Raw genomic sequence first — 21,593 nt, 5'->3', positions numbered from 1 at the left:
GTTGTGGGTGTGATGCGGGTCATGGGAGTCAGCGCACGCATCACATTAGCAGCAGCCACATGACAGGAGACCAGTCAGGAAACAGACAGAAATGCATCAGAAACGAGCATTTTCTCATAACAAAGAGAGCTTTAAAGACAAACCTGACGATGACAACATTAACAAAGTACAATTTAATAAAAGATCTGGGGTAGAATAATAGTCCTCTTTTCGTAAATGTTTACCGAGCACATCACAAAGCTTTATTTGTTGTACAAACATTCCTGAGAGGATTTCTGCTTGTTTACAGCCTCAGCATCATTCTGCGAATCCTACAACCAGCTTCTTCTCAGAACATTTGCAGCCACCACAAAAACAATGTTGTGTAGCTGATATTGAGTTTGAGGGGTCAGCTCAGGGAATCCAGATTGAGCCTTTCTGAGTCCAAAAATGTTGTTCTCCTCCTCTGTTTTTCTGTGTGTGTGTGTAACCAGGAAATAGTTGGCTTCCTCAGCAGCAGTTGGACTTCCTTCTGCCAGGTTTACTGTTTTCCATGTTGTCTGTCAGCCCTGTGTGACACACACAAAAAAAGATTTTAAGAAATCTGATACTATGCAGTTCTTCATTGAGAATTTAAGATGTGAGGTACATGAAGAATATAACTTAGATTACAAAGAGAGGAAACAAAGAAAAAAATGAAACCAATAAAACCTGAACAAGCCACATCTTGCACAGCCAGGTGTCAGGAGATTATGGCATCCAAAAAAGGTAGGGCCAGTAAAAAAAAAATCATACTGTTTTACTTTGTGGTAAGAATTGTGATAACAACGAAATAATTCAGTTTTTTTTCATCCACAGAATTCCCCCAAAATTACCAGAATTCAATTTATATAATATCAGATTCATCTGACTGAAGTCTGATTCCTGATTTTGCTTCAACTTCCATAATAGTTTTGACTTTCTGTAGAATGAGACAATGCTATTATCATTATTATTATTATTATTATTTTTATTTTTTTAATTATTTATTTATTTATTTTTAATTGCAGGATTTTTTTCAGAATTCTGAAGTCAAATTCAAAACTCTACCTCTAACTCTAATCCCTATTTTAGAGTCAGAATTCAGACTTTAATATGAGGATAATTCAATTTTTTAATAAAGAGACTTTTTTCATTCCAATATCCAAAAGATTTTTTTTTTTTTTTTTAATCCTCTTCCACAGACAGGCATGTGACGCTGTCACAATCAGCATGGACAACCTGGAGGTTGTAAGGATTAGTATGTTAGTAAGACTAAGTCCAAACAGACGTGTTTAAGTAAAACATAAACCTCAGAAACCCACAGGGTATCTGTGACTTTATGAGCTAACTAAAACAAAGATCACTACTGTTTGAGGAAAAAATGAAAACAGGAAAAGCGCAAACAAGATTAACTTTTACGTCACACACAATTTTCAGCACTTCTGCAATACTTCATTTTTCCCACTTACACGGTTATCCATTTTCAAGAGACATAAATGGACTACACAGAGTATGACGTGAGAAATGGAGTGATGTAATGTACTTTTCTATCACATGTTTAACATGTTGATTTCCTTAACGTTCTGATCCTAACAAAGATAAAGAGCACAGAGACAAATACTAACAGAGTACTTGAATTTATCTGTTTTGAGGAAAATGGTATGAAACAAATTACTGACAAGGGTTTTCTTTTGACCTTCTGAAACTGTGAAAAAAAAAAAACACTGAATGGATCAAAAGAAGACCAAGGCTGGCTTCATGACTGAAATAGTTTCTGTTAACTGGAAAACTATAAACTTGGTATGTGACTCAATTAAATAGTTGAAAGTATCAGACTGTCTTCTTGGTATTAGCTCTTCTGAGCAAACTGACTCACTGATTATGTCTCCAAACTGCCTCGAGCCATTTTTCTCCAGCTCAGACAAAACGTTGGCCTCAAAAGTCAAAGAGGCTACGCGGAAGAAGAAATCCCTGACACCATCTCCTGCAATGATAAAAATACAGATGGAAGAGTTGATAAGAGGACAGATGGAGCAGGGGATAAAAGCTTGATACGTTGGGGGTAGATGAGGATAAACTCGTGTTCTGTTAGTGAGTGTTTGACTCCCACCTGACTTAGCAGACACAGCCCAGTACTCTGCTTTGATTTCCTCTGAGAGTCTCATGGCTTCCTGCTCGACGTAGGCCAACTGATCAGGGGACTGAGAAGAAATAAATTAAAAGAGGGTGGAGTAGGAGTGGAGAAACAATTAACAATTCTCCCAAACACGACTCAAAGTCGCATTTTAAAATCAAAACTTGCTTTGATATTCTGTCTTTTCACTCAAAAGCACTCAATCACCAACAGTCTGACCAATTATTTTACTCTGTTTGAGACCAATTTTAGTATTTCTTTATAGATTTCACTCACACTGAGGTCCTTCTTGGTGCCGACAAGGAATAGTAAAACACTTGATGGGTCATTTTCCTTCATTGCGTCTTCCAGCCACTGTCTACACACACACACACACACACACACACACACACACACACACACACACACACACACACACACACACACAGAGCACAGTCATTAGACTTCAAATGGCATTTTAATGGTAGAATAATGAGACCATTAAGGTGTGTTAATCTTACCTGGCATGTGCTAAAGAGGTCACACTGCTGAGGTCGAACACCACTATAATGGCTGCAGAAAGCATTAAAAACAGCAGTTTGATTGATCGCTGTGTGTGAAACAGCACTGTAGCTGTTACTTTACACAAAGGTAAGATGTGATAACAGGGAACAGAGTGAGCTGAATTCACCTTGAGCTCCTCTGTAATACGTTGAAGCTATGCACTTGAATCTCTCCTGACCGGCCGTGTCCCACCTGGAGTTTACAGATTGTTCCCACGTTAACAGACTGTTGACTGGATTAGCCTTAAAAACTTCAGTGAGTTACAGTGAATAGATTAGAGTGTAAAGAACTGAGGAGACATACGTACAGCTGTAAACTGAAGGGGACACCGAGCACTTCAAAACGCTCCATCTCAAAATCCACACCGATGGTTGCTTTGTAGTTCTTTTCAAATGCACCTTTGCGAAATCTGTCGGGAATAAAAGAAAAACTCATATTAAAGTTAAATAGAACTACCTTTTAAATCAAAACGTACTTTATTTAGCACTAACTCCATATATAATGTGTGAGATGTGTCAGTATTTTCTTAAAGTTTTAAAACAAAAAGAGGAATCCTTAAATTCTTCCCCTTAGTTGAACTTTGAGTGGAAACAAAAAAAGGTTTATAAATTGAGCCTGTGTTTCTTTATCTCAGCTCTGTACCAAACTGAATGAAATTCAGTTAAAGCCATAATGGTTATTTAATAACCAAAGAAAACTCCCTCACATTTGTTCTTTATTTGGACATCAGACATTCTAATAAAGTTATATAATATCACGCTTGTTATATTGTAAGTCAGTGTAACTACTGGACTCCAAATTAACAAATTAGAAGCCTGAAGCCGAAAGGTCAAAAAGGCAACAGCTTACCTCATTTGTAACCTTTAAAAAGGAAACATTTCAATAAATCATACAGAAAAAAAAATCAGACAAAGTTGTTTCTATAAGAATTTGAATTAGCCGCACTAACCGGTAACTTATCTCCTTTTTGACGACCCATCCTTACCTGCTGATCAAACACGTTTTTCCAACCGCAACATCTCCTACTACAATAACCTTGGCAATGTTAAAGCTGGAAACAGAGAAACAAAAACTTCATTGATCATTCATGATGTAATATAGCAACAGCACAAAGCTCCTCTGTCTTTAATTAGTAACTTGAGAAACTGCATTTCCTTGCAGCAAATACTGAAATGTTGAAATGCTGAGACTGAAGGTGTAAAATAAGAGTGAGTGCTACTTGTTGAAAGGTACAAATAAACCCTTATGTGTCTTTGTTCTTGAATGTTTTGATAAGTTTGTATTAATAGCTGTGTGGTTTTCATGGTGATGTAAAATCTCCATACATTTTAATGGGGAAAAAATACGTTAAAATGTTGAATATTAAAAAACATGTAAGGGTTGGAAATGTAAAAAATACAAGGACTCTTCCCCTGAGCATGCTGAATTGTTGAATAGTTGACCGGTGAAAACTGGACAAAATTTGAAGGCTTTGGAAAGGGCCAAAAATCATAGAGGAGAATAAGGAAAGGACTATCTAAGTCACATAACAGTATGTTGAAAATGCTGACTCAGCGTTTTATCTTGATTAAACTGAATGATATCGTTATAACATAACTTTTATTCAAATATTCCACTTACACCGTCCAGCCGTCACAACAGCACCAAGTGTGTCTCACTTCTCAAATGATTAAGTTCTCAAAAGATGCAGGACCTGCCTCGAACTTCAGTGCCAGGGTGATTTTGTAGCTTATCATTAAAAAATCCAGTTTGTTAAGATTAAATCCACAAAGCTGGAAGCACATGTGCATATGTGACTACCTTGTTCATCTGACAAATGACTAGAAAAATAGAGAAAAGGTAGAAATATCTTACAAACAGACCCCGGGTCAACATAGTCAGTTGTAATGAGTGCGGTGCAGAGCTGTCAGCTGACACAGAGGACATAGCATGAAAGGGCTCTGCCTGAACTAATTCATTCAGACCCTTATTAGAGTGTGTGAAACGGCAAAACTAGTGTGTGTGTGTGTGTGTGTGTGTGTGTGTGTGTGTGTGTGTGTGTGTGTGTGTGTGTGTGTGTGTGTGTGTGTGTGTGTGTGTGTGTGTGTGTGTGTGTGCGCGTGTGTGTGTGTGTGTGTGTGTGTGTCTTATTACCCATTCTGGGATCTTACCCCACAGTGCCTCCCTTCTGTACCTGGCATACAGCCTTCACCTGTGGGTGGAAGCCATCTTTGGTGTGCAGCGCTGCATTTGGACTAAAATACTGTGAAGACAACAAGAAGAGGGAAGAGTCAGATGCTGAAAGAAAGAAAGAAAGAAAGAAAGAAAGAAAGAAAGAAAGAAAGAAAGAAAGAAAGAAAGAAAGATGAGGAAACTTTAACTTGAACCACAAATCTATTTATGTATTACACCCAACATAGCTTTGTCAGTATGGTGTGTGTGTGTGTGTGTGTGTGTGTGTGTGTGTGTGTGTGTGTGTGTGTGTGTGTGTGTGTGTGTATTACTAACCTTTGGGAGCTGAGTTATAACCCTGTCCTTTTTCACAGGTGGCAACATACTGCTACAGTGGATCAAAACACACTTTCTCGCAGAAAAACACACACACCCATGAAGCTGCCACTCGAAATGACAGTGGACACAGTTTATGCTTCAAGGGGACTTGCGCATCTTTTTTCCCCCTTCACCACTCCCTCCACACAACTGTGAGGAGGACACAACTTAGTTCTTCCTGCTTTTCCCTGAAATAGAGGAGTATTCAGGTTAAATGTTTGCTCAAAGTATAAAGTGTTGGTTGCACAAAACTAAGGTGCTTCCCTCTTAAAAAAATGTTAGCCTTGTAACATCTGCCATTATGCTTTAATGTCTCAGGAGAAAGTGGTAAAATAGTAATAATAATAATAATAATAATAATAATAATAATAATAATAATAATAATAATAATAATAATAATAATAAATGTTGAAAATAACTAATCCCCTACACCTTGCTTACAGATAATGAAGTAACATCAGAATATATGGGACAATGTAAAAAAAAAAATACAATCGATACCATAAGTGTTTGGATAGGTTTAGTTAAAAGAAAGAAAAAAAAAACTCTACCTGCTGGTAACGAGAGACGTGTTCTGGGTCCAAGGATGTGATGTGATAGCCAAAGTAATCCCAAACAAACTAACGCTCAAAGCAGTCTGTCAGCATGGGGAGTAACGCTCTGATTGAGACTTTCTGTTCTGTTTCTGTGTCCTACCTAGACGATGCGGCTCTAAGAGCCGATGGTGTGTAGTGAATCAGAAGAGCCGACTCCCATCAAGTGAAAGCTCCCCAACTTTTTCCCCTGTGTTGCTCTGCTCTAAGTCAGCTCTGCTCAAGGCAGAAGTTTATTTCAGTGGACAGCATGAGCAATGCAGCCAGTCACAAGTGAGGATATTGGATCATACTCTTGTGTGATAACAGAGAGGGGGAACTGAGTAAGGTAAAACATCTTTCCCCCACTCAGTGAGCATGACACCAGACAGCTGTGCGGAGGAGAGTGCATCTCAATAAAGCATACGCCATTAAAAGTCGCTCAGGAGCCGGAATAGTCGGATTATCTTTGGGAGTCGAGCAAACAGAATCGACTCACCGAAAAGAACTTAACTTCCCATCATAACTTTCTGTGGAACCAAGTGACCAGCGGCTGCCAAACAGCGCCACCCAGTGAACCGTAGTTGTAGACCACAGAGCTGTCTCATTCATCGAGGGGCTGTACCCATAGATATCTGTACCCTTCTAGTTTCGTACTTTGCCCTTTTTTTCTTCCTTTCTTTTTTTGAGAAGCCCTTAATGACATGTAAACCTTTTTTAAAATCAAATTTTCTCTCTGTCTTTCTTTTCTTTCTTTTTTTTAAGTAATACGTATTCATACGTTTAAGAAAATACGGGAACGCAGAAGTGATCGTTTATCCTCCGGAACAACAGATGGTGCCAGAGCACATTGTCAATTACGTCATATCCCTGGACGCCGCGTAGAGTTTAAAAGCGCGACACCGTCCGGTTTGTAGTTCTTTCAGCCATTTGAGGCACCAGCAAACAGTATGCTAGTCGGTCGAAGAGAAAAATATGAAGATTAAATACAGCCACTGCAAGGTCCAACAGGGTCCCACTGCTCGGACAATGTAAGGTTATCATATCTGACTATTAAACAGTACGTAAAACCATGTGCTTGCTTAAGTTTGACGTCAACGTTGCCTTTACGAGCAGCCACGTGGGAAGATAAAGGAAGATGGAGGAGTTGAAATACTAAAGTGAGACATTTTTTAAATTTATATTAAGACAGAGTCCTATACTAAGGTTTTGCATGCAACATTGTAACTAAACTTAGGCCAGGGTTGTATTGCCCCCTCAAAGGAACGTTCGTCTAATGTCAATTTAGCTGTAATGGTGAATAATTCAAATTTTCTTGGCTTTAGATGGGCAAAGTCCAGCAGATCTTTCCAGGGAGTCATACGACGCCTGCAATGGGGTACCACATGTTCTCAATGGGTAAGTGGCAGTGAAGTAAATCCGTCCTCCACATGTTGCCAATGATGAAAACTGTGAATAGGAAGTGCCGTCTGATGCGACAACTGACGATGTTTCATACTCACTGTTCTGAGCACTGCAAACGTTTCCTTGGACAGATCTTAACCAGCTTTCTGTTATCAATATGTCCTTCATCTACAACTGCATCCTTTTTTATCTCACAAAGGTGTCTTGCTGTGCATTGTAGACCTCCAGCTGAGGATCCATTTCCTGCAGGTAATTTTTTTTAAGTGTTTGTAATATAATAAATATGTGCTTCTGTTGTGATGAAACCTAAACTGAAATAGCTGGAATTACCGTCAGATTGTTCAGTGGTGATCATTGGTTTTCTGAACACACACGAGATATTTGTTGTACAGGGACTTGACCAGTGCTAGTTTTTGATTATTTGCTTCTGTCCCATCAAGGTCTAGCTGGTTCCTGACGTTTTCTCAGAATCACAGATTCCTCTGAGGATCCAGATACAACTTCTGACATGATCCATGTGAGTTCATTTCTTTATGTAAACATTTTTAAGGCTTGCTTTTTGTACAACCAAAATTCTCATTCTCCATAAAATGAGGTTCAAACAAATGTATACTTGAATTGTAAATCTGGCATAAAAATGTGAATCATGTTGTACAATGAAGCCTTATTGGAAAGAGAAGGAATATCAGAGTAGCTTTTGTTGATGATGAAAACCTGGAATAGGAAGTGCCGTCAGATGCGACAACTGACGATTGTGTGTAATCCACTTTTCTGAGTGCTCAAAAGCTACGCACTCCCATTATGCAAGTAAAGTATGATAATGAAACCTTAGTCTAATTTCTCCATTTGTTTCCATTATAGGTGTCATTCTGCCAGGTGGATCCTGTTCCATCAAGTCTGCAGCCTGTGGCAGGTAAATTTATGCTAGGACACTGAAATATTTGTAATCTGTGATGATGAAACCTAAACTGAAATGGCTGGAATTACCAGGTTAGATTAGACATCAGATTTGTCTTACAGGAACGTGACCAGTGCTAATTTTTGATTGTTTTATTCATTATTGGTGTGACCTTCTCATGTATTAACACATTCACAAGTGCATTGTTTACACCATCCTCTAATCGCTCCTTCAATCATATGTTCTTTTTATTGGCACAAGACTTGATCCCTTCTCCCTACAGTAAAGCCTTAACGACTTATTCTCAATCTGAAAATCTGATATGAACCAAAAATGTGAATCAGCACTCCTGAGATTTTATTTTAAAACCTTTCTTTTCAGTTTAATTGATTCCTGACTTTGTTTCTGTCATAGGTTTGATCTGTCTGCTGGATCCTGTACCAAGGAGTCTTCAGTCTGTGGCAGCAGGTAATTCTTTTTTTTTTTTTTTTTTTTTTACAATGCACAAATGTTTGTGATCTGTTATGATGAAATCTAAACTGAAAAAGCTGGAATTACCGGCAGACTGTTTGGTGGTGACTCTCGGTTTTCTGAACAGTAAATGGCAGCTGTAAACCTCACTCAGTGCTGCAAAGAATTTGCTACATAACCCCTTTTTGCTCTTCCTTAGATTTGAATGGGTTGTGCCAGTAAGCGAGTCTCAGGAGTTCCATGCCCCATGCAGGTAAATTATTGTCACTGTAACAGTAAGTATTTTTTTATTGTTTCTGTTTTTGGTTGTAACACAAAACATCATTTTTGACTTGCCAAAGATTACTGAGAAACATTTCACTCTGCAAGAATTTGATGTGTTGAACCTTTTCAATAAAGCAGCCTGACAAATGACTACTGACTGGATCTGTTTTTGTTCCTCCTAAGCTTTTACATTTTACATTTACTGGAATCATGTTTGCTGACAATATTGGAAGTTAGGCATAATAACATGAGTATTTCCTAAACAAGTTGATCAGAGGAGCACACCCTTTGAATATGCTTGATAAAATAAGGGTAAAATGTCAACTTGGTCAATGAAAGATTTCATTTTGTGTTGCAGAATGGCGTCAAAATAAATATCTGTATGTGTTCATTTAAACAGATATAGCTAAAATATGTGTGACCCTTTGCCACTGAATTTAATACAATATGGTTTTAGAAAAAGTTGAATTTTCAATTTGGAACCAAAGAATAACAATTTTATACGCTCTATGGTCATGGATGAGCTTTAGCCCCATCTTGTGGTCTTAAATGGTACTGCAGGTAAAACTGGGTGTGTTTTGGAGTCTATGGGTGTGTTATCACTTTTCCAAGGGGGCTATGTTTTGGGGAGTTTGTCCTAACAACATAACTGGAAAAGTAACAAGCAGATCTTCATGAAATTTTCAAAAAATAATTAAAAGCAGATAAGAAAGAAATGATTAAATCTAGGGGTCTGGATCCTAGAATATCTTAAAGGATCAGTTATTATTGTGAGATGGGCCTTTTTACCAAATGTGTATGTCACTACATGATAAATGGTTGGATGGCTTTGCAAAACAAATCAAGACAAGGTCACCATAATTTCTGACAGATGTAAAAGTATAATTCAGACCCTGCCAATATTCTGGATACTAAGAAGTGGAATATGAAATATGAACTGGGTCATCATAATTTTCAACTCTGTTGGGTAACAAATTATTGTACAAATCTGCAACTAACAGCAAATTGTGGCAGTCTGCTTAAAGGGATTGAATTAAAGTAAGACAAAAGTATTACATGACAATCACAATATGCTTGGCTGAGGTCTGTGCTCTCTGAGTGCTTTTCTAGTTTACGATGTATTTGTTTTATTTTTGTTCATACTTTCTGCACTTGTTTTGATTTTTTTTTAAGTTTAATGTTTCAAGAGCCTGAACTGAGTTGTAGGCCTTAAGGACTGGGTGAAAGGACAGAGTGGTCTTTAAAACAGGTATTGGATATTATAATGTACTTGTGGCACTATTCTACTTAACAATGAATAATTCTGAAAGATTTGATATTTTCCAGCTTTAATTATATGAAAAAAAAAAAAAAAGTTCAGTTAGCCAGCTTCATTTGAGGATAAATCCAGCCGCTGCAAGTATGTAAATCATTGTTACAGGATGAAGATGGAGGACTTCTGTATAGTTTCAGTATGGAAGTGTAAATAATGTAACTCAGATTTTTATTTTTTTTGTATGGTCTTATTGGCTTATCTTTTCTTTAGAGGAGTTTTGGACCAACCCCCAGTATCATATTTTATTGAAGGCAGTGGAGGGATATAAAGAGAATGGAGATTACGCAGGAGACAGGAATGTCTTACTGTCTCTGATGCAGAGGCCTGATGAAGAACATCACAAAAACATAACCTATCACCTCATGGGGTTTTGTATCCTAAGGTTAGTGTTCACCTGTTCATGGTCTGCATAGAGAGAGTTGCACTAAACTGCTCTCCATCATTGTGGTTTGAGATTTGAGAAATATCAGTGGCACAATATCCAATCTGACATCTGTTATTCCAAGCAGGTCCCATCAGAGGTAGAAGATACTTTTACGTACTTTTTGAGTCGGGAAACAATCAAGTTTTTACAAATCTGTCTTATGTGCATAAATTAATAAAAATCCATTTATGATCTCTCCAGGTACCCAAAGGACATCTTCCATCCTCTCTAGTAGAGGAGCCTGTTCAATTCACTAAGTTTAGTGACATGGGAGAGCTGGGTGATTTCTACAGCTTGTATCTTGGTAAGTACTTGATCATTCCTTTTACATTTGACCCAAACAAGACCGCGAGCTTCATCATCACAGTCTACTCCAAACCTGAAGCAGAAATTGAGTAAAGTCACCTGAGGTACAACAGATATAAAGAGCTCATTCTTGTCGGAGTGATGGAGCTTTCGACAATTCAGTTTTACTTGTAACCCTCAGGCTGATGTTGAATTTTATTTTAACTTTTTGGTAATTAATGGAAAGAAAACATTTTTGACTGATATATGATGTAATAACCACCAAAAATGATTTTTCAATTTTTAATCTACATTAATTGTGCAAAAGGTCAACCCTTCTCCTCCATTTCTGCAGTGGGCTCAAGTTTCAGTAGGTGTGGTAGGCAGGGGTCAGGTTACCTTGCATACCAATTATCCCACCCCCTCCTCCACCAATCAGCAACCTTGGACACCCCCTGTTAATCAAGCCCCCGCTCCTTAAAGAGACAAGTCTGGGCAAGTTCCCTTCAACCTCAGCAACTTCTCCACCATTTAAGGACTCCTGCGCGTCCATAAGATTGTAAGTAGTTCCTCCATCACTTGTTTTATAATTCATCAGGTTTGTTTACTGCAGCTCATGCAAATTTACAGTCATTTTCCTGGATTTCCGTTAGTTTGTAAATCGTTATAACATCAAAACATGCTAAGCTTCATCTTGTCCACAGTGTTCATAAAATGCTCCGTATAGCAATTGCAGTGCAAACTGCATATTTTGATTATTTGTCATTTTCAGTTTCACATCTGTTAGAAGGTAAACAGGGAGCATGCAGGCGGGGCCACTTAGGGACCATCACCATTTTCTCAGACTCTGGCTGCATGTAGGTGATGCTTGGCAGAGGCACTGGCTGGCAGGGCAGGAACTTGTTGCCACTCCTTAAGTGCTGGAAGGCGTTTTGGAGCCTTTCTCTGGTTTGCTGTGCTGTAATTATTTGATTCTCATTGTTACCTTGTGGGTTATAAGTGTTTGCATCCATGTTTAGTTATTTATTTGTATTTCATTTTCTTTTTTTAGAAACCACACACACAAACACACAGTTTTTAAGGAATAAAGAGTGGAAATCAGAAGAGTGTGTCTGTTGACATCAATAAATGCCATCATTCCTGTTCTGACCGGATAACCAGTGTTGATCGCAGCAGTTACTTCACCAGCAACTCGGTTTTCATCTGAGGTCACAGTTATGGGATCCAGCTAACCCATCGCCTTGCTTTCTCATACAATTATCATTCCCTCTTTCATTTACGGGATCTGTTGCGAAATCGTTTTGGTGAAAGATGCAACAAAATGCTCACATGTTGTTCTAATTTGCACTTTGAGTCTCACCAAATATTAATCATAAACTTCCAGAATAAGACACTGCACTTCAGATCCGAAATGCTTTACAACTCAAGTTAGACAGTCACAGTAATTTTGTGTTAGGTGGAGTAAACCAAGATCTTAAAGGTACCATGGGAAAAATATTAAAAGGCAAGTGTGAAAACTGATAATTGACGGTGTTAAGGTGGACACACCTGTTCACCAGGATGTTACTTCTCTTTGTTGATGTCTGATGATATAGAATTATATTAATAAAAAGTCCTCAGAAAAAAACAGTTTGATAAAGGCTGATGTAATAGGTGCCAGATCAAAAACAAATCTAAGCCTACTCTGTCAACAAGTAAACCAGACTTTTTTTTATTGTTGTTCTATTGTATCTTCGTTTTTTTTTTTTTGTTTTTTTGCAAGCCAGAGCAAAGCACTGGGCTTTTGCCATCAACACACATTTAAAAAGTCTCTTAACTTTATTTTCTGTGTATGGTTCAAGCTGTCATTTCTGTTTTCTATGGCATAATTATAATGTTAAAAATATGAAAAAGATTTTAATTTGGCACATTACAGAACTTAACTCTCTCCACTTTACTTACTCATATCAAGTATTCACTAAAATAAATAGAAAGATCCATCTTAGGAGCTGTTGAGCTCAAAAGATGCAGCATAAAAGCATTAATTATGTACTGGGACATAATTTTGTTGGCATTTGCAGTGATACCTACAAACATAAAAACTACTTTTGTCTCTGTGTTTGATTTCAAAATATCCTTCCTGGGTACACACATACAGTGGGTATAAAATACCATATTTGGATTTGGGTCGTCATGTGACAGGCCGTTACATCAGCCAACAGATTTTTTTTCTGAAGGAGCCCAAAAACACATCACAAGGTCAGTAAGTCTGTCTTTAAATGTTGCTATTTTGACCTTTTCAGACACTGGTGCACTATGTCTTCGAATCGCATGTCTCTCTGGATAACATTGATCAAACTTTTATAATGTTTTTACACTCAAAAATGGCATATTTCATGTTGAATATGACCTTGATGTGTTGAAGGTTAAACTAACAGTTTATGCAATAGGCCGAGTTAGTGCCTGATTATAAAAGATCTCCCGTTACTCAGGACATGTCATCTGTTATCCAGAATGAACACATGTCAATAAGTTCTGATTTATATTAGTATCTGGGGCTTTACATGTACTGACTCGATATTAGTTTATTATATGGATAATTTTACATATTTTTTTATTTTTATAAAATATTTTTATTCTATTTTTTACATTATTCAACGGTCATTATCATAGATTTTGGTGAAGTTATTGCCCCAAAATGAGTCAATTTGCTATAATATGATACAAAACCTTCAAGATGCAACTGTCTAATGAAGAGAGGCAGAGACTTTTCAGGGACAGGAACAATGCAACCTACAAGCTAGAACTGTGTATCCTGAGAAAAAGAGGGGCAAGTTTTGTGATTTCATTATGAAATGGTAAAGCAGATTAGTTTAAAAAAAAAAAAAAAAAGAAGAAGAAGAAAAAAACTTGTTTGCAAAATTCTGTTATTCTGTCTGTTTTGTATCTACTCACTACAAAAACAAATTTAAATCTGTGCTCACGATGATACATGAAGATTCTGAAATCTTACGGGGGTTCCTCCTGGGTAACAGTCTGTTATTCCTATCAGTTACACAGTCAAGTAATTTAACCAAGATTTTCACATTTTATCATTCAATCACATCTTTTGAGTTAAGGGTAGACCCTTTAATCTTTACTGAAAAGCATTTTGAAAATCATCTAAAAACTTTTAAATGCCAACAATGATGGATATTTTAACTTATTTTCAAATCAATTTGTGTTACCCAGGAAGGACATTTTTCATGGGGGAAATTATGTGATTCACTGAAAAATGTTGCACTTTTGAAATGAATCCTTGTTGTTGAGTCGTGATCTTTGACCTTTACTTTTGAAAGGATTGAGTGCTCTAACATCCACTCACCACGTAACGGTATCTAATTGTTTGTATGATTACACATGTTAATCTCTGTATTTGCTGCTCATCTATTTAAACAAAAAATGATAGTGAGGTTTTTTTTGGTATGATGCCCACACATGGTGTGTTGCAATACCTTTTTTTTTCTTTCAGGCTGCTTTTGTAAGTGTGGTCATATGTTGGCTAACTTTTTGCCAAAACATCCCACCCCTTCCACAATGTGGAATGCAAACGATGTGTTTAAACTTGCCACAGCAACTCTTCTTCAGTTCTCATCGTTAACCAAGCCTCGCACTAAACAGTTTTTGTTTTCTCTTAGGTCAAAAGTTACAGTCTCTAGATTTTACTAACCACCTTTCACCATGAAATCCATCGGCGTGAGGATGATTCACTCTCTTTATGAGGACGGCGGTGAAGGGAGCCCTTCTAATCCATTGAAATACAAAGACCAAGACTACATGCAGCTCAAGGAATCGCTCCTTAAAGAGCAGAAAATATTCTGTGATGAGACTTTTCCACCAAACCTGGATTCTGTGGGAGAACTGGAGGGTTTCACAGAAAAGAACCTGCAACAAATAAAGTGGATCAGACCCCTTGTAAGTTGACTTTCCTTTTTATCTGAAATCATTTGACTCAAACTGTTTCAGAGGGAAAAAGATTTACTTGTGTGGTTTTCATTCAGGAGCTTAACCCCGATGCAGTGTTTGTCAAGGATGGTACTTCAAGGTTTGACTTCCAGCAAGGACATGTCGGTATGAAACTCAAGGAATCCTAAGTTATTGTAAAGGCTGAGTGAAAACCTGTGGAATGACTCAGAAAAAAAGACCACAAAAAAAAAAAAAAGTTAAGTGAACTTCCTGTCTGCTGTTCCCTGCAGGTAATTGCTGGTTCCTTGCAGCCGTTGGGGTGCTGACTTTTCGTAAGGGCCTGATGACACAAGTGGTTCCTGTGGATCAAAGCTTCAAGGACAACTATGCTGGGATATTTCACTTCAGGGTAAAGTGATCTTTGTAACCGCTGTTTTGGAGCACGGTGGATGCAAAACAAACAAAATAATAAACATAAAAAGAAAGAAAGGAGTTATTTTTGCTTGAGAACTTAGAACCTTAACAGTGCTCACTGGATAGTTTTCATTTAAAGTTTATGTATCAAATAGATGTATTTATATAACTTTACACTATTGACAGCAAAACTTTTGTTTTTATTTGAAGTTTTGGAGATTTGGAAAATGGGTGGATGTTGTCGTTGATGACTTCTTGCCAACACTTGACGAGGTTCCTCTGTCAGTCTCCTCCACATGTGGAAAAGAGTTCTGGGCCCTCCTGTTGGAGAAAGCATATGCCAAGTTTGTGTTGTGAAAAGCAAATGCTGAAGTCAATGACCATACAGTCTATATTCAAGCTTTTCAACTTGTCACAGAATATCAGCACTTGTGCATTTACATTTCATGTTCGTGTATAAAAGGGACCAAAACATGCAAAAAAATAAATCACTTTTTAGACGAAACAAAAAGTGAGTCTGTATCAGAGTATATATTTCTATGTTCTTTTCCCAGGATTTGTGGGTCTTACAAAGACATGATTGCTGGAAATCCACCTGAGGCATTTAAAGATTTAAGTGGAGGTGTGCACATGTCCTACAAACTGACAACCCCCCTGCCTGACCTATGGGACGTGATGAACAGAGCTGTGCAGAGCAAAACTATGATGGGATGTGGGAGCTTTACAGGGGTAAGACCTGTATCCTTGTTTCATAATGATTAAGTATAAACCAACTGTATCCTCTCTGACTGAGTAAAACGCTTGTGTTACAGAAGAAAGGAAGGAAAATTAATGCCAAGTTTAATCTGGTGGGAGGTCACATCTTTGCTGTGACTGGACTCAAAGAGGTTTGTATTTCACTTTTTTTAAAAAATCTAATATCAATATGTCAGAAAAAAAGACAGATAATACATTCAGAGTGATGTGACCAGGGAAGAGCTCAGGAGTGGGTTCCTGTGAAGAGGTGACATCAGCAGATTATAAGTGACTTAGAGTTTGTTTTTCTGTACAGTCCTCCTTGTCCTTTTAGCTTATACAGACTGAGAAACTTTTTTTATTTTTTCCAAACCCCCCATTTGAGTTGTCGTCTTCATGAACAAAGTCGAGTCTGTTGGTAAAAGGTTTTAGGGCCTTTATTCCAAAGAGAAGTTGATTTTTTTTTTGATTTTTTTTTCCTGCCTGTATGATCCCTGCCTGACTCTCTCCAAGTTCTACACAATGGGAAACATGAACATGATACATACTAAAGTTTCAGTTTCTCTTCTCTACATGCTTCTCTCACTCACTTACTTCACTTATGTGCACTCCGCCCTCCTCCTTTTCCCCTCCTTGTGTGTTTTGCTGCTCAGTCACAGCCCTCAGCTGTGAACTGCTGGCTGCACGTTATCTAACAGCTGTGGATGAAAATACTGCAACAAAACAGATAAGGTTCAGTGGCAATACCACAAATTTTAACATCTAATAATATACAAAATAACAAAAAAACCAAAACACCACACTGCAAAGTAAGGGGGAGGAGGAGAATCCCCTAACTACAACTAGAATCAAGGCACAGAGAAAGAAGTCACAAGAGTCCCTTTAGTTTGACCAGCAATACCCAGGTAGCTGACTTATGGAAATGAAAGTAATTTTAAGTAATTTCCAACTTTAGTTCATGTTATGTTTCAAAGTTGGTATTCATAGATGTAATTTTTAAAAACTGATTAAATATAGATAGTGATGCAATATTTTCAGCAAAGAAATCTGATGAATTGCAAGTTTTACTTACTAACTTATTTTAATTTATTTAGCTTTCTTTTTTTGTTGGGTTTTAAAATTCCCGTAGGAAACCCTTGAAACAGTTTTTAAAAAATGACAATAAGTAAGTAAGAAAATAGAACCCATTATTTAAAAAATGAAGAAAATAAAATCAGGACAAGAGCTGAACACAAATGATATGGATTTGTGACTGTGTATATGTTGAAGTATTGAGAAATGTTTATCTCCTCATGCCATGTCATTTAAGAGTGAGTGGTGACTCAGATATGTCACTGAGACTTTGTTTTTGATTTCTTCATCAGGTGGAAAGTAGTGGAAAAAAGGTGAAACTGGTGAGAGTGTGGAACCCGTGGGGTGAGTTGGAGTGGAACGGAGACTGGTGTGACACGTGAGGAGAGTTGACTCTTACTGAATGCCACTCATGGTGCTCAATGCTCCAATATTCAAAGTTGACTGTTATTACAGGTCAGACTTGTGGGAAACAGTGAGAGATGAAGTCAGGAACCAGTGTGTGAAAGAGCGCGAGGATGGAGAATTCTGGTAAAACAGTCAAAATGATTAACTAATACTTGCCTTGTTACTGCATAAATCATTTTCTGGAGTGTTGTTTTTGAACAGCTGTGGGGGATCGATACAAGCAAAAAAAATATGTGGAAGAGTTATGCTGCCACCCCTGTAGACCTCTCAGTGTTAAATAATCAAGCAGCCACACATAAAGACTTTTTTCTATCTCACTGTTGATATTGTTTCAGGATGAAGATGGAGGACTTCTGTACCTATTATGAAGAGATGGACATCTGCTGCGACAGCCCCAACTTTGTGGACGGGGATGAAGCCTGTCTGTGGAACTGTTCAGTCAAGGAAGGCCGCTGGGAGGCTGGGAAATCTGCAGGAGGCTCTGACTTTAGTGCAAGTGAGGTTTGAATTTTTATTAACATAGACTGTATAAAATATAGATTTAGTTTCTATGACATCACATGTCGAATCCTAAAACAGTGAAATGAAGCCAACCTGCAGATGCAGTCACATATGATGTGACACAGGCCTTGCAGCTAACAGCTATAGGGCGCCCTCAGTCACATGAGCTGTGTCTCTGATTGGACAATCAAACAATCCTAACATCTTCCAAAACGCAGAAATAGAAAAATAATCACCCCCCATACATTGTGTGCTGAAGGGAAATCAGTGTTTAAGACACAAGCTTTTTTTAATCAGGCTGTAAATATACTTTTTAATGCTGTAAAAGTCTCCTTTTTTTGTTTGGCTTGGTGTGTAAATGACTCCTGGTCTTTCTGCAGCCAGCCTCAAGTGGATTCTCGATGAACAGCAACTTTTATCACTTCCACATAGGCTTTACTTTTCTAAACCAGATGTTGCCCTTTGGTTGTAAACAGTATAAAAAACTTCTTCTATTCTACTTAATCACTGTGGTAGAAGTGCATTTGCGATGCATTGCCCCCTGCAGTTTGGAAGCAAACTCAGTGCAGAGTGTTAAAAAAGTATAAGAGCCACGTGTTTGTTCATCTCATTTCCATGAATCACATTCATGTTGAAAGCATGGTACATCCTTCAGACAAATTGAAATTGTGCTTCTCTAAAGCAGGGGCTAATGACACTTCTTAAAGGCTCTAACTGCCTGACACTTTTCTTCAGAGGAGTTTTGGACCAACCCACAGTATCGTGTCACGGTGAAGGCAGTGGAGGGGAATCAGAAAGGAGACAAGAACGTCTTACTGTCCCTGATGCAGAAGCCTGATGAAGAACATCGCAGTGAGGTGACCTATCACAGCATTGGGCTCGCTGTCTTTCAGGTCAGTGTTTGTTCACACACTCCTTTTCATCAGTGGTCTGTGTATGAGGATATGGCTAAGATATCTAATTATTCCCAATCTTTTATTCTGTACAGGTGCCACCAAAGGTAAAAGAAAACGAACCCAAAAATCATTTGAATACAGATTTTCTTTCTAATAACAATCATGTTCATACAATGGTCATGAATAAGATTGACTTTCCTTTTCATAATCTCTGCAGACACCCAAAGGGCGTCTTCCTCCCTCCCTCTTTGAGAATCAGGAGCCTGTCATTCTCAGTGATTTTTATGACGACAGAGAGTTGATTGAGTTCCACTGCTTGGATCTGGGCGAGTACTTGATCATTCCCTGTACATTTGACCCCAACAAGACCGCGAGCTTCATCATCACAGTCTACTCCAAGACCGAAGCAGATTTGGAGTGATGTCACCTGAGGCACAACAGATAAAAAGAGCTAATTCTTGTCATGGAGCTGTTTGACAGATTGGTTATGAAATTTTACTTGTAGCCCTCTGGCCAATGTTGACTTCACTTAAAACCATTTGTATGCTTTCCTAAAAGAAATATGAATGACTCATGAAAGAAATAATGAGAAACTTTGTCATAAATGGTATATTAAAATATTTTCATATATAATGCAGATAATTTGTCAATATGCCATACACATCTTGTTCAAACAGTTAGTGCCTCAAGGATATTGCTCCATTGCTAAATTAAGTTAGTTAAGCATGTCTGATAAAGTAATATGATGCTTTGTTCCTGTTGGATCTCAAAACATCAGTGGATGTGTAACAATCACTGAATGCGCTAACGAGCAAGAGAAATTCAGCACATACCTGAAGTGTTTCAAAACATTGATAAATACATAAAAAAATATAAAAAATACTCACTTCAAACAGACAGCATGATGGCAAACTCAGTTTCATGAAAGACACAGGGAGAACTCTTTTGCCCATCAGCTAACCAAAACAAATACCCCTGACCCACTTTTTTTTTTTTTTTTTTTACCCTTTTTGGTTTGTTAGGCACTGACTCATGCATTGATGAGTACTTGGGTCAAGTTATCTTCCTATGCACATTGCCGGCTAAATGCCTTATCTAATGAATGTGGAAGTCCTTCATTTCCTTCATTTCACCAATGGCCCAAAGAACTGGGAAATATTTTACTCTTTGAAGGTGGCTAACAGAAAAACACCTTCATGAGAATCTGAATGCACCTTCTGAATAAATGGCTGACCGCCAAAAATCCCCCTCTTAGGTTCCCTCGGAGCTTGCTTGAACCTTCTAAAACCACATCTTAGATCACATTAACATATATTTTTATAGAAGTGTCCCCAATCCACTTTGTAACATGGTGATTTTTTTTAATGTTTGTTTCTTTTTCTGTTTGTTGTTTCATTTTGTTCTCAAGTTTTGTCAATTTTGTACAACTATGTTTTACATGGGTTTCGTACACTTCAATACCCTAATCTTACTTTTCTTATTCATTTTCCACATGTAGAATAGAATAGAATAGAATAGAATAGAATAGAATAGAATAGAATAGAATAGAATAGAATAGAAAGTACTTTATTTCCTGAGGGGAAATTCAGGACAAACCTTTGTGTGCTTTGTTTTTTTCTTTTTGTTTTGTTTTTTGTTTTTGTTTTTTGGCTTTTATTCATCTAAAAATAGACAAAACCCACACCTCATGAAAAAGCCACAGTAAGAACCCCCTGTACTGTGTGTTTTTTCAATGAGTGGTACAGTGAATCATTATATGAGAAGACTTATATGAAATTAGCATCAACTCTGTCAGCTGATAACAGAGCTGACAATGAGTAATGGGGTTATATCTATATTATGTGTATATAAATTTAATAAATATATAGTTGTTTCATTTCCTCCATCAAAACCATTTTGAAAATAACTTTAGAGTTTTGGTTTGTAAGAATTTATCTAAAGTCACAAAATTAATTGATAGATATAGACAGACAGATCTGCATTTTAAGAATGTTTTCAAGGTTTCAGTGCAACAGTTTCAAAAGTTTCAGTTTTAGAGTCATTTTACTTTTAATAAAAAACATGAAATATGTGGTTATCATCAAAAATAATGAATATCTGTAACTCAAAAATATTTGGATTAAATCATTGGTTTTAAATTTCAAATTTGTTTTCAAATATTTACAGTCGAGCAGAAAATGTTGTCCTGGGTCTTTATACAATGTCTGGTCAACTCTGTTATTAAGTCAACTCTGTTACCACCAATGTCAACTGTGTTAATCAACTATTGCACTTTTCAACTGATCATTAAAAGTTTTTTTTATTTTTATTTTTTTGTTTTTTGCTGTTGTTGCAAATGCGATGATAAGTTGTGTCTTAACTTATATGCTCATTGTGCATGAAATTTCAAACCATTTCATCTAGATTTTTAAAACCATGATACAAAGTGCTGCATCTTTTCAACTACATAGTTCAATGCACTAATAATACTCCAAAAGAAAAATGTTAAGTCTCACTAGACTTTAAATTAATGAGCCGTTTGTCCCTAACAGAGTTGAAAGATTGTGTGATTATGAGAGACAGACATTTTAGCATTGAATATTTTTAATCTTTCAGGTTTAAGCTCAGCAAATACTGAAAATGTGAAATATAAAGTGTGTTTTACAAGAATTACAAAAACGATTTGAAGAATCTGAACATATTTTCATTTTCTTCCAACTAAAAATGTACCTGTAGTTCTGAAATGACCCGCCAAAAGTTATATCGTTCATTAGAAATAAATTTTGGTAGGGATTTACTTTTTTTTTTTTTTTTTTTTTTTACAGC

General features: G+C 37.2%; 2 protein-coding genes and 4 non-coding genes across 9 annotated transcripts; 5 read left to right on the top strand and 1 right to left on the bottom strand.

Moving 5' to 3' along the window:
- Positions 1-5,834, bottom strand: LOC141791990 (ras-related protein Rab-34-like). Its single transcript, XM_074672732.1, has 11 exons — positions 5,758-5,834; positions 5,165-5,394; positions 4,828-4,919; positions 3,663-3,728; positions 2,985-3,086; positions 2,805-2,869; positions 2,635-2,686; positions 2,411-2,492; positions 2,111-2,201; positions 1,877-1,984; positions 1-548 (listed from the first exon to the last, which is right to left on the bottom strand). The coding sequence occupies exons 2-11, from the start codon at positions 5,210-5,212 to the stop codon at positions 490-492; spliced, it is 765 nt and encodes a 254-aa protein (XP_074528833.1). The 5' UTR covers positions 5,213-5,394; positions 5,758-5,834; the 3' UTR covers positions 1-489.
- Positions 5,835-6,683: 849 nt separating this feature from the next.
- LOC141792168 (calpain-2 catalytic subunit-like) lies at positions 6,684-21,067 on the top strand. 4 transcript variants are annotated; one of them, XM_074673000.1, is made up of 21 exons: positions 6,713-6,809; positions 6,895-6,938; positions 7,104-7,176; positions 7,382-7,431; positions 7,623-7,699; positions 8,044-8,095; positions 8,495-8,548; positions 8,751-8,804; positions 10,756-10,858; positions 11,195-14,772; positions 14,859-14,928; positions 15,054-15,172; positions 15,388-15,521; positions 15,732-15,906; positions 15,990-16,064; positions 17,277-17,362; positions 17,440-17,514; positions 17,727-17,887; positions 18,628-18,785; positions 18,881-18,892; positions 19,006-21,067. In XM_074673000.1, the coding sequence occupies exons 10-21, from the start codon at positions 14,539-14,541 to the stop codon at positions 19,207-19,209; spliced, it is 1,503 nt and encodes a 500-aa protein (XP_074529101.1). In that variant the 5' UTR covers positions 6,713-6,809; positions 6,895-6,938; positions 7,104-7,176; positions 7,382-7,431; positions 7,623-7,699; positions 8,044-8,095; positions 8,495-8,548; positions 8,751-8,804; positions 10,756-10,858; positions 11,195-14,538; the 3' UTR covers positions 19,210-21,067. The 4 variants fall into 4 exon arrangements, with proteins under 4 accessions (XP_074529099.1, XP_074529100.1, XP_074529101.1 ...); XM_074672998.1 differs by having other exon boundaries at positions 6,684-6,938; positions 11,279-14,772; XM_074672999.1 differs by having other exon boundaries at positions 6,684-6,938; positions 8,044-8,548.
- Positions 7,214-7,285, top strand: LOC141792315 (small nucleolar RNA SNORD49). The gene has a single exon (XR_012598373.1). It is a non-coding gene; the product is annotated as a small nucleolar RNA SNORD49 (small nucleolar RNA).
- On the top strand, positions 7,477-7,550 carry LOC141792313 (small nucleolar RNA SNORD65). The gene has a single exon (XR_012598371.1). It is a non-coding gene; the product is annotated as a small nucleolar RNA SNORD65 (small nucleolar RNA).
- On the top strand, positions 7,882-7,959 carry LOC141792316 (small nucleolar RNA SNORD49). Its single transcript, XR_012598374.1, has one exon. It is a non-coding gene; the product is annotated as a small nucleolar RNA SNORD49 (small nucleolar RNA).
- LOC141792312 (small nucleolar RNA SNORD65) lies at positions 8,603-8,676 on the top strand. Its single transcript, XR_012598370.1, has one exon. It is a non-coding gene; the product is annotated as a small nucleolar RNA SNORD65 (small nucleolar RNA).
- Positions 21,068-21,593: the final 526 nt, after the last annotated feature.

Source organism: Halichoeres trimaculatus, unplaced genomic scaffold, assembly GCF_033239565.1.
Source record: "Halichoeres trimaculatus isolate MK-OKI-2021-1 unplaced genomic scaffold, fHalTri1.1 fHalTri1_scaffold_6, whole genome shotgun sequence".
In the NCBI taxonomy this organism is placed as follows: domain Eukaryota; kingdom Metazoa; phylum Chordata; class Actinopteri; order Labriformes; family Labridae; genus Halichoeres; species Halichoeres trimaculatus.
The sequence above is the reverse complement of the archived record's forward strand: the minus strand, read 5'-3'. Positions and strand labels throughout refer to the sequence as shown.

Excerpts from the sequence above, each read along its gene's own strand:
- LOC141791990 (XM_074672732.1), bottom strand. The coding sequence starts at position 5,212 with ATGTTGCCACCTGTGAAAAAGGACAGGGTTATAACTCAGCTCCCAAAG. Across the intron at positions 3,087-3,662 it reads AAAACGTGTTTGATCAGCAG|ATTTCGCAAAGGTGCATTTG; the intron begins GTAAGGATGGGT and ends TATTCCCGACAG. Across the intron at positions 1,985-2,110 it reads GGCTGTGTCTGCTAAGTCAG|GAGATGGTGTCAGGGATTTC; the intron begins GTGGGAGTCAAA and ends TTATCATTGCAG.
- LOC141792168 (XM_074672998.1), top strand. The coding sequence starts at position 14,539 with ATGAAATCCATCGGCGTGAGGATGATTCACTCTCTTTATGAGGACGGC. Across the intron at positions 15,173-15,387 it reads CTGGGATATTTCACTTCAGG|TTTTGGAGATTTGGAAAATG; the intron begins GTAAAGTGATCT and ends TTTTATTTGAAG. Across the intron at positions 15,907-15,989 it reads GATGTGGGAGCTTTACAGGG|AAGAAAGGAAGGAAAATTAA; the intron begins GTAAGACCTGTA and ends CTTGTGTTACAG.